This window comes from Borostomias antarcticus (assembly GCF_949987555.1).
Source record: "Borostomias antarcticus genome assembly, chromosome: 2".
Taxonomy (NCBI): domain Eukaryota; kingdom Metazoa; phylum Chordata; class Actinopteri; order Stomiiformes; family Stomiidae; genus Borostomias; species Borostomias antarcticus.
The window spans coordinates 41,151,158-41,168,657 of NC_140235.1; the positions used below are offsets into that span (position 1 = coordinate 41,151,158).

At 50.9% G+C, this 17,500-nt stretch overlaps 2 protein-coding genes across 3 annotated transcripts in view; one reads left to right on the forward strand and one right to left on the reverse strand.

The window, feature by feature from the left end:
- man2a1 (mannosidase, alpha, class 2A, member 1) overlaps positions 1-13,356 on the forward strand; it is a 55,121-nt gene extending 41,765 nt beyond the window's left edge. The window contains exons 17-23 of one of the 2 annotated variants that reach the window (XR_014631082.1): positions 1,670-1,803; positions 4,768-4,909; positions 5,507-5,640; positions 7,773-7,967; positions 9,298-9,411; positions 10,875-12,568; positions 12,887-13,356. Coding sequence is in view for 1 of the 2 variants with exons in the window: in XM_084460187.1 (XP_084316313.1) it covers positions 1,670-1,803; positions 4,768-4,909; positions 5,507-5,640; positions 7,773-7,967; positions 9,298-9,411; positions 10,875-11,027 (872 nt within the window). In the remaining variant the exon portion in view is untranslated. Of the gene's footprint in view, positions 1-1,669; positions 1,804-4,767; positions 4,910-5,506; positions 5,641-7,772; positions 7,968-9,297; positions 9,412-10,874 lie in introns of both variants that reach the window. The other variant, XM_084460187.1, reaches the window with a different exon arrangement.
- A 120-nt stretch (positions 13,357-13,476) lies between these two features.
- tmem232 (transmembrane protein 232) overlaps positions 13,477-17,500 on the reverse strand; it is a gene marked incomplete at both ends in the record, with an annotated part of 9,071 nt that continues 5,047 nt past the window's right edge. The window contains 4 exons of the mRNA XM_084455672.1: positions 13,477-13,656; positions 14,210-14,314; positions 15,307-15,375; positions 17,448-17,500. The exon at positions 17,448-17,500 is cut by the window's right edge and continues 129 nt beyond it. Coding sequence (XP_084311798.1) covers positions 13,477-13,656; positions 14,210-14,314; positions 15,307-15,375; positions 17,448-17,500 — 407 coding nt within the window. The remainder of the gene's footprint in view (positions 13,657-14,209; positions 14,315-15,306; positions 15,376-17,447) is intronic.

The following is a 17,500-nucleotide window of genomic DNA, read 5'->3' on the forward strand; positions in this document are numbered from 1 at the left end:
GCAGACTGAATCTATATTTAAACATGTCCAGGGTCTGGGCAGACTGAATCTATATTTAAACATGTCCAGGGTCTGGGCAGACTGAATCTATATTTAAACATGTCTAGGGTCGGGGCAGACTGAATCTATATTTAAACATGTCCAGGGTCTGGGCAGACTGAATCTATATTTAAACATGTCCAGGGTCTGGGCAGACTGAATCTATATTTAAACATGTCTAGGGTCGGGGCAGACTGAATCTATATTTAAACATGTCTAGGGTCTGGGCAGACTGAATCTATATTTAAACATGTCCAGGGTCTGGGCAGACTGAATCTATATTTAAACATGTCTAGGGTCTGGGCAGACTGAATCTATATTTAAACATGTCCAGGGTCGGGGCAGACTGAATCTGGAGCGGCAGACTGTTCCACAGCTTCGGGGCAGCAACTGCAAAAGCTCGGTGGCCTTTAGTCCTGAGCCTGGACCTTGGGACATCCAGTTGGAGCTCATTTGATGACCTCAGTGCTCTATCTGGGGTGTGAACATGGAGAAGTTCAGCTAGGTACTGAGGGGTCAGGTCATTCAGTGCCTTAAAAAGTGCCTCATTCTACAGCACAGTTCCTCCTCCTCTTCTACCACGGCTGTGTGTGACTGGGTTCTTCTCCATATCGATCTACATGTTAAACAGTCTTTCCACGCCTTGGTTTTTCACACCCAAAACTGGGGCAAATTTGTTTTTCTCCCAGCAGATTAATTAAGTTTGGTACGATTGGATATCAAACAATGTAAGAAGCATTCCTCCCAAAAAAAAGAAGAAAAAAACAGATTATGTACCATATGCGCCATCCAAGGATTAGCTTGATGCATCGATCTAGTCAAGAACACTGTAATTAATACCCCAGACCAGACGAGGAACGTCATTAGTACCCCAGACCAGACCGGGGAACGTCATTAATACCCCAGACCAGATCGGGGAACGTCATTAATACCCCAGACCCCAGCGTGGAACGTTATTAATACCCCAGACCAAACTGTGGAACTTTATTTCCCAATCCCGTTCTGTGAGGCGAACTGAGCAGAAACAGAACAATTTGCTCAGCAGCAACTGTTCCTTTGGATCCTGAGGGGTGAAATGTTTCCGTCTCTGTTTGACCACGGGGGTCCTGGCGAGGGGAGACGCTCGCTCGGCCGCGCCGGTCATCTGCGTGTGACACTCTACCGAGGGCTCGGCCGCTTAACAGGTGTTCACCACAGCAGCCCCTGTGATTGAGATAGTGTTGAAACTCTCCCTCCCCCTCTCTCTCCCTCCCTCTCTCTCCCTCCCCCTCTCTCCCCTTCCCCCTCTCTTTCCCTCCCTCTCCCTCCCTCTCTCTCTCCCTCCCTCTCTCTCCCTCCCTCTCTCCCCCCCCTCTCTCTTCTTCCACCCCCCCTCTCTCTCTCTCCCCCCCTCTCTCTCTCCCTCCCCCTCTCCCCTTCCCCCTCTTTCCCTCCCTCTCCCTCCCTCTCTCTCTCCCTCCCTCTCTCTCCCTCCCTCTCTCCCCCCCTCCCTCTCTCTCCCTCCCTCTCTCCCCCCCCTCTCTCCCCCCCCCTCTCTCTCTCTCCCCCCCTCTCTCTCCCCCCCCCCTCTCTCTCTCCCTTTCCCTCTCTCCCCCCCCCCCCCTCCCTCTCCCCCCTCTCTCTCCCCCAGGTATAGAGGGCCGGTCGGTGGAGATCTTTAACTCGGTGGACATACGAGGGGAATTCAACCGTGAAATTGCGATGAGGTTAACGTCAGATGTGGAGAGTGGGGATCGATTCTTCACAGACCTCAATGGCTTCCAGGTATATACGCCTCGGACGGTTCTACCTCTCTGGGTTCTCTGTTCTGGCGGTGTAGGGCCTCCCGCCAGGCACACACACGCTGTCACACACACACACACACACACACACACACAATGGCCGTGAAAGGGGAGAACACTTGTTTGCCCGATACCCAGCAGGTGGAATTATGTAGAGCGTCCTCCATCCGTTGTTTTGAGCAGGAAACAGCTGCTTTAATGAGTTGTGGTTGTTGTTTCTGCGCCGAGCAGTGATGCCTCACCTCAAACAGCGAGCCTCAGGGCCTCCGTACAGATGGAACTCAACAGGAGTAGTCGTGCGTTGAGTGACTGCTTCTCTCCGGAGGCGTACAGTGCACAGCGATAGTCGGCTACTGATATGGAGTCTATAGAAGGACATTAAGCCCTCAGGAGCTCGGTGTATTGGAGTTTCTTGAGAGATGGAGTCAGATAACAGGATCACAAGCGCCTAGCGAGGAGACACACGGAGCCCAACCTGTCTCATTTCAGTTACAACTGACTCCCGTGGCTCCAGGCGAATGAAGTACTCTGGTTGAGACGATTCAGTTCCACTCTGACCGGCAGACAGTGTGTGTAGAGAACTTCTCTGTGTGTGTAGAGAACTTCTCTGTGTGTGTAGAGAACTTCTCTGTGAGAGAACTTCTGTGTGTGTAGAGAACTTCTGTGTGTGTAGTCTGTGTGTGATAGTATTAGTACTGTCGTACTGTATGATGCTGATAGTATTAGTACTGTAGTACTATATGATGCTGATAGTATTAGTACTGTAGTACTATATGATGCTGATAGTATTAGTACTGTAGTACTGTATGATGCTGATAGTATTAGTACTGTAGTACTTTATGATACTGATAGTATTAGTACTACTGTGATGCTGATAGTATTAGTACTGTAGTACTATATGATGCTGATAGTATTAGTACTGTGATGCTGATAGCATTAGTACTGTAGTACTGTATGATGCTGATAGTATTAGTACTGTAGTACTGTGATGCTGATAGTATTAGTACTGTAGTACTGTATGATGCTGATAGTATTAGTACTGTAGTACTATATGATGCTGATAGTATTAGTACTGTAGTACTGTATGATGCTGATAGTATTAGTACTATATGATGCTGATAGTATTAGTACTGTAGTACTTTATGATACTGATAGTATTAGTACTACTGTGATGCTGATAGTATTAGTACTGTAGTACTATATGATGCTGATAGTATTAATACTGTAGTACTGTATGGTGCTGATAGTATTAGTACTATATGATGCTGATAGTATTAGTACTGTAGTACTATATGATACTGATAGTATTAGTACTGTAGTACTGTATGATGCTGATGGTGTTAAGGAGCTTTTAGATCACTGTATAGACGAGCTTGAAAGGTGTTACTATCTTACACATCCACACTGACAAAAAATCGACTTCTTCTATTTGGCTGAATTAAATACAGATGTTTTGCATTTTTAAATGATTTATTCTGGTGTCTGGGGTATGTCGAGATTTATTCACGCTGGTGACTCGATGCCAATTAGACATGCTACCACGTGCCTGGAAATGAACTTTTCAAAATCTCAATTTGAAACTTTTCAGTTGTCTGATCAGGCTTTTGGGGGATTATGGGGGATTTAACACCTTCAAAGAAAGTAGATTTCTCAGAAACACACGATACAACAACACAGCCAGCAGATAAAGAAGCTTACTGGCTTCGCTTGCATGGAGATGCACATCTGCCTGTATCAACAACGCCATTGTCTGCTGAGTAGTCACAAAATTATGTTCTCTCCAAAAGAGTTATTAGATTGGCCTGTTAATGAAAAGGCCTTCACAAATAAGATGGCTTGAAATGTATAATTCCTGTATAGTAGATGTATTCTGTGTGAGGTTTCGAGGCAGAGCTCGTCGTCAGACGTCTGAAGAAGTGCTTTGGCTCGAAACGTCACACGGAATCCATCTACGATCACGGGAGCTGCAGCGTGTGGATTCTTGTCATTCTTCATGCTTTCAACCCGGCACCTGATCTGAATCCTTTTGATGTGTGACTTTCGCCTCTACTTTCAAACATCATTACCAGAGCCTGTATGTGCTGCTGTGTTAACCAGCCCATCACCACAATAGTGTGTTTGTACTTGCGTTTTCATCTTTTTTACGAGGTACTAGACAATTATTTCTGGCAGGGGGACTGCCAATGTAAACTAGCCTTTTGGCTACAATTGGGTACATTTACATTCTATTTTATAAAATAAAATAAACTGAAACTGAACTGAAAGCAGATCATGTTTTAGTTGTACTGTACCTCGTGAATGAAATATTATTCAAATCAAGCTGATTTAAATCTACTATGATCAGAGCTGTAGTGGAGGGTACATGGAGGTATACAGAGTAGAACCACTTCTTTATCCATGGACCCACAGTAGAACCACTTCTTTACCCATGGACCCACAGTAGAACCACCTCTTTATCCATGGACCCACAGTAGAACCACCTCTTTATCCATGGACCCACAGTAGAACCACCTCTTTATCCATGGACCCACAGTAGAACCACTTTTTATCCATGGACCCACAGTAGAACCACCTCTTTACCCATGGACCCACAGTAGACACACTTCTTTATCCATGGACCCACAGTAGAACCACTTCTTTATCCATGGACCCACAGTAGAACCACCTCTTTATCCATGGACCCACAGTAGAACCACCTCTTAATCCATGGACCCACAGTAGAACCACCTCTTTACCCATGGACCCACAGTAGAACCACCTCTTTATCCATGGACCCACAGTAGAACCACCTCTTTATCCATGGACCCACAGTAGAACCACTTCTAAACACGACTAACGTAAAAACTGTACCATTTCTAGTCCAGTAAACCCACTTCTCTAGTCAGAGTGTTCCCCCTCGTTACTCACCTCTACACCCCTGACCAACTACCCCCCTGACCCTGTCCAGGTCCAGCCCAGGAGGACCATGGCCAAGCTGCCCCTGCAGGCCAACTTCTACCCCATGACCAGCATGGCCTACATCCAGGACTCCCGCTCCAGACTGACCCTGCTCACCGCTCAGTCCCTGGGGGCCGCCAGCCTCAAGCCTGGTCAGTCCGACCGTGTGTGTGTGTGTGTGTGTGTGTGTGTGTGTGTGTGTGTGTGTGTGTGTGTGTGTGTGTGTGTGTGTGTGACACCGTGTCCTAACTACACGCGAGCGAGCGTCAGCGACAAAATGCGTTCCATTGCTTTGTTTTCTATTGTTATGTCCTAACTGGACGCGAGCGACGCGCGACGTTTTAACTGCCCTTCTGACGCTCGCCCTGTTCCTATTCTCCTCCTGTCGCTCGCGTTGACAGGCGTTCGTTCTTTAACTGTCTTCAGTTGGGAATATAGACACATGACGTAACAGAGCAGGGAATTTAACGGTTTCAGTTAGGACAGCAAGCATGCGATGCTGCGTTCTGTTGCTCGCGTCGCAAGCAGTTAGGACACGGTGTGAGAGTGAAATATCAATGATAGCATTGTTTTGCTTCAAATTTTCACATTTTAATCAAAACAAGCTAGCGTTTACACACGCTAAATTTCTCTTCTTTGGAGGAATCAGTCGGGGTGACCTTTGATCACATGACCCCGCCTCTGGCAGACATCTGTCAGCGTGTCTTGGTGAGCTTAACCTCTGTCCTCTTGACCCCTGAACCCCGCAGGTCAGCTGGAGGTCATCATGGACCGCCGGCTCAACCAGGACGATAACCGCGGGCTTGGTCAGGGCGTCCTGGACAACAAGGTCACCGCCAGCTCCTTCCGCCTCCTGCTGGAGAGCCGAGGGACGCCGGACAAGGTGACCAGCCGCCCTCACACACCCACTCAACACGCCTCACAACCAGCCGCCCTCAGACACCCACTCAACATGCCTCAACACGTCTCAACACCCACTTAACACGCCTCACAACCAGCCGCCCTCAACACGCCTCACAACCAGCCGCCGTCAGACACCCACTCAACACGCCTCACAACCAACCGCCCTCAGACATCCACTCAACACGCCTCACAACCAGCCGCCCTCAGACACCCACTCAACACGTCTCTCAACCAACCGCTCTCACACACCCACTCAACACGCCTCACAACCAGCCGCCCTCAGACACCCACTCAACACGTCTCTCAACCAACCGCCCTCAGACACCCACTCAACACGCCTCAACACGCCTCACAACCAGCCGCCTTCAACACGCCTCTCAACCAGCCGCCCTCAGACACCCACTCAACACGCCTCAACACGCCTCACAACCAACCTCCCTCACACACCCACTCAACACGCCTCACAACCAGCCGCCCTCACACACCCACTCAACACGCCTCAACACGCCTACAACCAACCGCCCTCAGACACCCACTCAACACGCCTCACAACCAGCCGCCCTCAGACACCCACTCAACACGCCTCACAACCAGCCGCGCTCAGACACCCACTCAACACACCTCACAACCAACCGCCCTCAGACACCCACTCAACACGCCTCAACACGCCTCACAACCAGCCGCCTTCAACACGCCTCTCAACCAGCCGCCCTCAGACACCCACTCAACACGCCTCAACACGCCTCACAACCAACCTCCCTCACACACCCACTCAACACGCCTCACAACCAGCCGCCCTCACACACCCACTCAACACGCCTCAACACGCCTACAACCAACCGCCCTCAGACACCCACTCAACACGCCTCACAACCAGCCGCCCTCAGACACCCACTCAACACGCCTCACAACCAGCCCTCAGACACCCACTCAACACGCCTCAACACGCCTCACAACCAGCCGCCTTCAACACGCCTCACAACCAGCCGCCCTCAGACACCCACTCAACACGCCTCTCAACCAGCCGCCCTCACACACCCACTCAACACGTCTCACAACCAGCCACCCTCAGACACCCACTCAACACGCCTCAACACGCCTCAACACGCCTCACAACCAGCCGCCCTCACACACCCACTCAACACGCCTCACAACCAACCGCCTTCAACACGCCTCACAACCAACCAGCCCTCAGACACCCACTCAACACGCCTCGCAACCAGGGATGTTAACAGTTGATCGACTATCGATTAATTGCTGATAAGAATTTACTCGAGTAAGATTTGGTTACTCGATTAACTGCTATTATCAGCGGGAGTTGCGTGAAATGTAATCATGATTTAGGGTCTGACTGCACATGAGGGCCCACGCCATGTAGTGAAGGATAAAACTAAAACTAATACTGAAACTAATAAAAACTAAACTAAAACTAAGCATTTTCAAAAACTGAACTTAACTAAATTAGCAAACCCGCTTTAAAAATGAATTAAAACTAAGCTGAAATTGAAAAAAAAAAGAAGTTAAAACGATATAAAAATAAAACAAAATTATTATAACCCTGGTGTGTCCAGGGAACACTTGTACACATATTATCTTGTGTATGTGCATGCGTGTGTGTGTGCCAGTGTGTACAGTATATATGTGTGTGTGTACAGTATATGTGTGTGTGCGTGTGTCCCGGCAGCATCTGTACACGTATTCTCTTGTGTGTGTGTGTGTGTGTGTGTGTGTGTGCGTGCTTGTGTGTGTGTGGGTGCATGCGTGTGTCCCGGCAGTGTCCGTACTCGTATTATCTTGTGTGTGTGTGTGTGCGCGTGCGTGCGTGTGTACAGCGTCTCATATGATCTTGTGTGTGTGTGTGTGTGTGTGTGTGTGTGTAACTCATATGATCTTGTGTGTGTGTGTGTGTGTGCGTGTGTGTAACTCATATGATCTTGTGTGTGTGTGTGTGTGTGCGTGTGTGTAACTCATATGATCTTGTGTGTGTGTGTGTGTGTAACTCATATTATCTTGTGTGCGTGTGTGTGCGTGTGCGTGTGTGTGTGTGTAACTCATATGATCTTGTGTGTGTGTGTGTGTGTGTGTAACTCATATGATCTTGTGTGTGTCCAGGCAGAGGGGGCCAGGCCGGCGGTCAGCTACCCGTCTCTGCTGAGTCACATGTCCTGGCTGTACCTGAACCACCCCCTGCTGCCCATGGCGGTCAGCCCCGAGGGGGGGGCCCTGGCCCTGGCCCCCTACAGCCCCCTGACCTCCTCCCTGCCCTGCGACCTCCACCTGGTCAACCTGCGCACCCTCCAGGCCAAGGTACGCTCAGGCCACAGCTGTCACAGCTGGCTCTGTCACTTATCTCTGCCTCTCTGTCACTATGAGTGTCCCTTACTCTCTCTTTCATCTCTGTCTCTCTCTCTCTCATCTCTCTCTCTGTCACTTATCCTTCCTCTCTCTCTTCTCTCATCTCTCTCTCTGTCACCATGCCTGTCCCTTCCTCTCTCTCTCATCTCTCTCTCTGTCACTTATCCTTCCTCTCTCTCTTCTCTCATCTCTCTCTCTGTCACCATGCCTGTCCCTTCCTCTCTCTCTCATCTCTCTCTCTGTCACTTATCCTTCCTCTCTCTCTTCTCTCTTCTCTCTCTCTGTCACTACCCCTGTCCCTTCCTCTCTCTCTTCTCTCTTCTCTCTCTCTGTCACTACCCCTGTCCCTTCCTCTCTCTCATCTCTCTCTCTTCTTTCTGTCCCTTCCTCTCTCTCTTCTCTCTCTCTGTCACCATGCCTGTCCCTTCCTCTCTCTCTTCTCTCTGTCCCTCTCTCTTTCTCACTTTGAGACATTGATTTATCTTGTTGTTAATAGGAGCAAGGTGCGCTGATTGTATTGATTAACCTGACTGTAACCAGCCCCGGCCTAACCAGGCCTTCCACGCTCCGCTGCACCGCCTCCCCCTCGTCACCCCCCCCTCCCCCCCCGTTAACTCCCACCCGCCGCCTCCCCCGCGTCACCCCCCCCTCCCCGCCCCCGTTAACTCCCGCCCGCCACCTCCCCTTCGTCACCCCCCCCCCTCCCCCCCGTTCACTCCCGCCAGCCGCCCCCCCCCCCCCCGTTAACTCACGCCTCCTAAAGTCAAAGATACAAGTCGTCTCTCTGCAGGGAACGTGAATCTGTTGAGCAATTAAGTTACATTTGACTGAAAAGAGCTCCACTCTGCGTCCTTGGCCCTGACAGCACGATCCGTAGAACGGTTCTGGGCCAGCTCCGGTCCAGAGCAGTGAAACGTGCGTCCGCGAGGCGAGCGTTAGTAGGCGCGCTCCACCCGACCCCGCCTCCACCCGACCCCGCCTCTTGAGGCAGGAGCTGTGGATACTACAGTGAATACAATTCACTTGTATTCGGTCGGAGTGAACTGAAGTAACCCCGCCCCTCCCCCCCTCCCCCCTCCCCTCCTCTGACCCCCCGTCCCAGAATCCCTTTCTTCAACCACGGTTTGTGGAAATGCAGCTGACCTATGAAAGAGCAGCCTCGATAATTGCCCCAGTGTTGAGGCTGGGGGGTCCGTGTGCGGAGGGGGGGGGCGGTGTCCAGGGCTGGGGGGGGACAGTGGGGTGTCTGTGGGGTCTGAGGCGTCTCTCTCTCTCCCCCCAGGAGGAGGGCGGGGGTCCGGGCGACGAGGCCGCGCTGATTCTGCACAGGAAGGGCTTTGACTGCAGCCTCTCCGGCACCAACACTGGGCTGCTGTGTGCCACCACCCGCGGGAAGGTCAGCTCACACACACACACACACACGCACACACACACACGCAGACACATGCACACACACGCAGACACACACACACACACACACACACAGAGACACACACACATGCACACACACAGAGACACACACACACAGACACACATGCACACACACACATACACACACACACACGGAGACACACACACATGCACACACACACGCACACACACACACGCACACACACACACACAGAGACACACACACAGAGACACACACACACACGCAGACACACACACACACATCAGGATGAAAATACACACGCACGCACATGCACACACACGCAGACACACACACACACGGAGACACACACACGCATGCACACACACGCACACACACACACATACACACACACATACACACACACTCACACACAAATGTTTTATGCTCATGATCCTAATTCACACAAAGCAACACTGAGGGAAAAAGAGAAGCCTGCAGCAATGCCACACGATTGAACACGGTCTCTCTCTCTCATTTTGAGGAAGGTGTTAATGTCTCACAGTGCCCTCATCCTTACAAAATGGAGTCCATTCACAGAGCGGCTCTCTGGGACGACTCAGGCACTTCACCCTCAGCGTTACCATGTGTGTCCAGCCAAAAACTGAGGTCCTCAAAGAGCTCTGGATATTTCATTATCGTCTGTGGACCAGTCCACGCTTCTGTTGAATCTTTCGATCAACCTGTTTCCGTTCAACGCGCTGGTTAGACACATTTAGACAGGAAATGGACGGAATGGGACGTCCCTGGCCGGCTCAGTCAAAACAGACCGTAGCATCCTGGCTGTTTTCCAGAGAACTAAAGGTGAATAAAACGATTGCAGATAAAATCCAGTAATAGGAGTTCAGCTAGGGGCATCGATTCAACACTCCTGGGAGGACATTTCATTGGCATTTGATCCGCTTTCTGCAAAACCCATAAAACATAGATCACATCAAACCAAAACGTTCTCAGAATACTGCTCGTTAAATGAGCATTAAAAAATTATGACAAACTCCGTACTCCATGCAATATTTACCGAAGCACAGCTTTTAATGATCATCTCAGAGTCTTCATCGGTTCATCTTCCTCGCCGAGGAGTGTGATGGCTCTTATGTGCCGGACGGTGTGATCTGGAAGGTTCCGGTTCGATCGTCCCGCTCTTCGGGCTCAACTGGGGGAAGAGGAAGTTCATTTGTGTCCAAATAAACATTCCTGACGGGCGAGTGTTCGGCGTGAGATGGTTTCACTTCGTCAGGTCAGCTTCGATTTGACCTTCCGGTTTCGCTGGACAGGACATGGTAGCCGCATCATGTACATATGACAGATATTATGTCTTTATTTATGTAACGTTTAAGTGAATGGGAGCTTAATTCTAATTTGGATGCGTTGTGTGTGTGTGCGCGTGTGTGTGTGTGCGCGTGTGTGTGTGTGTGCGCGTTCTCTCCCAGATCGACACGGAGAAGCTGTTCTCGGAGTTGAGCTTCCAGACGATCCAGCCCGTCTCCCTGTCCCTGATGCACGACTCCGAGGGCGTGGCCGGCCAGGGAGAGATCAGCCTCGAGCCCATGGAGATCAGCACGTACCGCGTGCTGCTGAGATGAGCCCCGCCCGGGGGGGGCGCCCAGGACTGGCCCGCACCGTGATCCGTTCCAAACGCACCCCTTCTGCTCCTGAGCCCCGACGCTGTCGGCACGGACCCCTCGGCAGCGGACGCCGGGAGACACGGACACTCGAACCCGGGAGTAGGGAGGGAGGGAGGGAGGGAGGGAGGGAGGGAGAGAGGGACAGAGAGAGGGAGAAGAAGGACCAGGAACTGAGCCCTCCTATAAGCTTCATGGTAAAGTGCAATACGACATCTCCAGCACGGTATCTCTACCCCGTCTGAGGGTGCGAATGAAAACGAACGAACCAACGCCGACGACGTGTTGTATTTCCCCGGGCCGTGGAGCGGCTGGAACCCGTTTCCACGACTACGCAAGACAGCGTTTCTACAATGTGATTATTGTTATACCACAATGTTTTATTCCAAGGTGTGTCTTCAATCATAAGGGATATAACGGACTCCATGTCCTTGGTTGTCTCTCAATCGGATGACAGAAGCCACCCGATTCTAATGCTCGTTGTAATATTTCTTTGACGGGGGGGGACGGGGGGGGGGTCCACAAACTTGAGACGTTGGCGATTGCAACGTGAGAGACTTTTTTTTTATTGTCCCAAAGAGCAGAAAAGTGCCTTATTTTATAATTGGTATTATAAAGAACCTGATGTGATGTACATAAATTACTGTATGTTGGTATTCGGATTAATCTGATACAATTTGCTATAGGTGCATAATGACTGCAGCTGTCGTGCAATATCACACTCATTGATATGGGTCTGTTATGGCGACCCTCACATTGTATGTATTGTAGTGAAGAAATCCTTTGCACACAGCTATGACAGATATCTACATGGTAATAGCTAGCGAACAGCGCACTTGAAAGCAAGCTATGCAACAGCTCCATCTCTTATCGGACACACTAATGCAGCCAGCTGTCATTCCGCTGGTCAGATAACGTTCATGTCCTCTGCGTGTTTGTTTGAAGGAACCCAGACGCTGCTGGGACGACATGTTTTGTCGAAATGGACAAACACTCTGTTCATAAGCATAGGTCATATGCCAAAGGTCATATGCCAAAGGTCATAGCCCCTAATTGCCTCTCATTCCATATTTCTCTGCTGATGTTGTTGGGGTCTCAGATACGATGCCTAGAACTGTTACCCTCATTGAGCCATTTCACAGTCTAGCAGTCGGGGAGCATTATGCTGTGTTTTGTAATCAAACTACTTTTGAACACTTTTGTGAAGTTCTTAGGAAACCCGTTGGTTTCCATGTTTACAGTTTGACCAAGTATGGAGCGCTGAGAGGAACGGCGCTTAGAGGGACAGAACAGTCCTAGAACAGACCTAGAACAGGTCTAGGATAGGTCTAGAACAGGCTTAGAACAGTCCTATAACAGGCCTAGAACAGTCCTAGAACAGACCTAGAACAGGCCTAGAACAGGCCTAGAACACGCCTAGAACAGGCCTAGAACAGGCCTAGAACAGACCTAGAACATACCTAGAACAGTCCTAGAACAGGCCTAGAACACGCCTAGAACAGGTAAGGATAGGTCTAGAACAGGCCTAGTACAGTCCTAGAACAGGCCTAGGATAGGTCTAGAACAGGCATAGAACAGTCCTAGAACAGGCCTAGGATAGGTCTAGAACAGTCCTAGAACATACCTAGAACAGGCCTAGGATAGGTCTAGAACAGGCATAGAACAGTCCTAGAACAGGCCTAGGATAGGTCTAGAACAGGCAAAGAACAGTCCTAGAACAGGCCTAGGATAGGTCTAGAACAGGCCTAGAACAGACGTAGAACAGGCCTAGGATAGGTCTAGAACAGGCCTAGAACAGACGTAGAACAGGCCTAGGATAGGTCTAGAACAGGCCTAGCCTCTGGAGACAGAAACGCACCTTCACCTGCCTATACACTGAAGACGTGTCAGGCCCAGAAGGATTGACATCATGGGACAAGTGTTGCTATGATTATTGAATGTTTATGTGTAAAATGACAATGTATATGAATGTGGAAACTCATGTTTTTTCCTGTGTCAAAGTGATGAATGAAAGACAATGGTAATGTCATAGCTAGTTAAATTGTTTATCTATCGATTATCTGGTCACTATGTTATCTTTTTTCAAGATAATCTTACTGTATCTGGGGTTATTTTAAGGAAAGTTGTAGCTATAGTTCTCTGAGTGTATAATTGTGATTATTGTATTGTCTGGGAAATTCTATTTCTGGGGAAAGTATTGTGTACAAAACCCTTTTTGCTTGAGAGGTAATGTTTTTGTCAAATTTCTATGTTAATGTAATATAATGGGAGAATACATTTTAAAAGTTGACTCAAGTTGCCTCATTCAATTTTACTATATCGAACTGTGTAAACAGCCATTTTAAACACGGCGTAGTCGTGGTGTGATTCTGTAAAACACAACTCCGTGTCGGTCCGGTCACACTCGGGGTCACGGCTCTGGTTCCACCCGCACAGGAAGTTCATAAGGTGCCGTTTCCTGTTTTCCCTTTTCCCTCCGTTTTCTCATGATCTCTGTGAACCTCTTCTGCTCTTCTTCTTGTTTTTTCACCAGTTCCTCCTCGTGGGCTTCCCTTTCCTCCGCCATTTTAATGTGCACTTCCTGTCGCCACTGAGGAGAGGTTATAGAGAAAGAGGAGTTATAGAGAAGGCATACGTGACAATGGAACCTGGATAGACACCAAACGGACTGGATTCACAGCGTATTTATGTTTATATATTTATATTTATATACGCCGCCGTGTGCGCCCCTCACCTGCTCCTCAACCACTCTCCTCAGATCAACGTCTGTCCGTGTGTTGAAGTCCACATACGTGCGCTTGGTACTTTGTCTGCAACTCGTTCACACGATGTGTCACACACACGCACACACACACACACACGTTTTAATCACCCGCTCACCGTTGCTCCACGTTTCATATTACATTTCATATTACATTTCATATTCCAAGGACACCACAATTGCAACAAAATATCAGACTCAAGTTTGGCATGAAGTTACAACATCAAGGTTGTTGATTCATTAGTAAATTAGGCTCAACACTTCCACACCAAGGCCCCGAAAATGATGGATTAAAACGGATGAAATGGGAGCAAAGCTGAGCAGAATGTGGTTAGATTTGGGCCCTGATGGTGTTGGTGAGTATGAGTCCAGGTCCTCTTACCTGGAGGCTCTTCCAGCCTCGTCCGCCCTGGGGGGCTGCTGGCTCTGTCCAGCAGGGGGCGCTGCGTCTGGGAGTCTGGGCCAAGATGAGGCCTTCTGTCTGGGCCTGGAGGGGGAGGGGGCTGGTTCTCTCTGGGGCCTGGTGGAGGGGGAGGGGGAGGGGGCTGGTTCTCTCTGGGGCCTGGTGGAGGGGGAGGGGGCTGGTTCTCTCTGGGGCCTGGTGGAGGGGGAGGGGGAGGGGGCTGGTTCTCTCTGGGGCCTGGTGGAGGGGTAGGGGGAGGGGGAGGGGGAGGGGGCTGGTTCTCTCTGGGGCCTGGTGGAGGGGTAGGGGGAGGGGGAGGGGGCTGGTTCTCTCTGGGGCCTGGTGGAGGGGGAGGGGGAGGGGGAGGGGGAGGGGGAGGGGGCTGGTTCTCTCTGGGGCCTGGTGGAGGGGGAGGTGGAGAGGGAGGGGGCTGGTTCTCTCTGGGGCCTGGTGGAGGGGGAGAGGGAGGGGGCTGGTTCTCTCTGGGGCCTGGTGGAGGGGGAGGGGGAGGGGGAGGGGGCTGGTTCTCTCTGGGGCCTGGTGGAGGGGGAGGGGGCTGGTTCTCTCTGGGGCCTGGTGGAGGGGGAGGGGGCTGGTTCTCTCTGGGGCCTGGTGGAGGTGGAGGGGGAGGTGGAGGGGGCTGGTTCTCTCTGGGGCCTGGTGGAGGTGGAGGGGGAGGTGGAGGGGGCTGGTCCTCTCTGGGGCCTGGTGGAGGTGGAGGGGGAGGGGGCTGGTTCTCTCTGGGGCCTGGTGGAGGTGGAGGGGGCTGGTTCTCTCTGGGGCCTGGTGGAGGGGGAGGGGGCTGGTTCTCTCTGGAGTCTGGTGGAGGGGGAGGGGGAGGGGGCTGGTTCTCTCTGGGGCCTGGTGGAGGTGGAGGGGGAGGGGGCTGGTTCTCTCTGGGGCCTGGTGGAGGGGGAGGGGGAGGGGGCTGGTTCTCTCTGGGGCCTGGTGGAGGGGTAGGGGGGGGTCTCTCGCTGGGCCCTAGCGCAGGGCTGGGGTGATATCGGAGCGGGGGGCAGGTACAGCTGCGCGAGGGTACAGGCCAGTCTCCAGGAGATCATCTGACCAGAGACTACCCCGGCGGCAGGGGCAGATGGAGTCGTCCACCCCTCGCTGGACAGACTGTTCTCCACGCTCATCTCTGCCTGGGACACAGAGACAGACATGGTGCCCTCATACAGTAACACTGTGAACCTGGGCTGAGTTTCCCAGAGGCATCGTAGCGCTACGTTCATCGTAAGCTATGGCGTTCATCATAGCGCTACGATGCCTCTGGGAAACTCAGCCCAGTTCTGTTAATCTCCCGTGGCAACGTCACACACGCAGGTGTTAGCCGGATAGGAAGTGTTGGAGCCATATTCCATATATGGGTTTGTGGGCGTGGTTTGTTAAGTGCTATGTGTAGGTACGTACGTTTGGGGAGAAGCCTAACAGTTTTCCACCGTGTATTCGTGTACTCGGTGTTGACAATTTACGTGTATAACTTTAGAAGCACTACTGAAGTGCCGGTTTTGTTTTATCTTTTGCATTTTGAGTTATCGAGTTAATAAACGGATCACCTCATCCAAAGATATATAACGGTTTGGACGATGGATTTCTTTTGCTTTTGACACTTAGAACACGCGTCTAAACTAGTCCGGTTCGCCGCCTTCGGCGTCTTATTGGTAACAGGCCCTTCAGTAAGCGTAGTACTAGCCTATCTGTGCTTGCCTACCCAGATAGCAAGCAGATCTGGGCCATATATGGGCCGGAACTAAGCCACAAGGGCCAGATCTGGCCTGTATATGGCCCAGATCCACTTGCTATCTGGGTACCCACGGTGCGGCAGAAAGGACCAGCCTTTACATGGTACACGCCTAACTAGCCGAAGCTTTCTTAGTGATACTGTATGTAACCAAGGGAACACAGCCGTAACTCTGCTCACATCTCTGGTACCCAGGGCACGTGGAGAGCGCTGATTTATTCCTTCCCTCCAGTAAACAGATGAGATGGGTGAGCTGGAAGGAGGCTTCTCATATTAATAACCCAGTAAACAGATGAGATGGGTGAGCTGGAAGGAGGCTTCTCATATTAATAACCACGATCGCTCACGTTGACGAGGAAGGCCACGAGGTCGGTCAGCGACAACTCGCCCACAAATTAATCCGGGGTGATAAACGTGCGCCGCTGTGATTAGGTTCTTTGATCACGTTTTGCCGCTGATTATAAATGTCTTCTGCTCCATTCACTGGGATGAAAAGGGGCCTTAGAGACCCTCTTCCGAGCACGGTACTAATTACACAACAACTCGGGTTCCTATTCACTTCCATCACCACACCCAGAAAGCATTTTATCCCCCAGGGTGACACGATGGTTGTGAATCAATAGGTGTCATATTCTGTGTGTATGTGAAGCACATACAGTAGCCATTTCATAAGTGAATTCCTAGACATCCAGAACAGCCTGGTAGGCCTCGGAGGAGGAGCTCACAGCTTATGGCTTTCCCAGCTGTGCTTTGACCAGGGAGAGGGGTCCTTCTGACAGCTTAGTATCTCTTTGAACTGCCTGAGAATCCCTCTGCTCTGGAGAAACAGCAGACCGCTGAGAGGCCCAATCATCTAGTTAAATAACTTAGTGAGCGGCGAATTAGGTGTTTAAAACATGACATTTACTGCAGTAGCTACTGAGCAGCAATGGTTTTTCAGAATAAGACAAACAGGAGCACCCCGGTGGCTTAGTGGGTTGGGGTTAGCATGTAAAGGCTGATCCTTTAGCAGCGTGGGTTCGAATCTGGACCACGCCATCCTTCCCCTCTCTCTCTCTCTCTCCCACCTTTCTTGACTGTCCTATCACAATAAAGTAGAAATGCCACAAAAATAATCCCCCCCCCAAAAAAGTCAAATTCCCTGACAAAACACGACCCACTTTACGCAAGAGTGACTTGGACTCATCATTGGATCAATTAAAGCGAAAAATATTTTCATTGCTCTTTGTCAAATTTGCACACCACTCTCGAGGCGACCTGGGTGACATTGTGCTCTCTCATCCCAGAAGCTCCCCCCCTGCCGGGTGGGATGGGTTTGCATTCCCGGGTCTGCCGTTGGTTTTATTGGACGCTAATGGACCGCATTAAGTAGTTCCTTCCCCGAGGCGGACTGCAGCATTTTTGCATGGGGGGGGGGGGGTAACGCACTACCGAATACACCTCAAGCAGCTCAGAATGGTTCATCCCGCCTACCTCTACGACCCGGGAGGCGTCTGTGACGCGCGGGTCGCTCTCCCCGCCCAGGT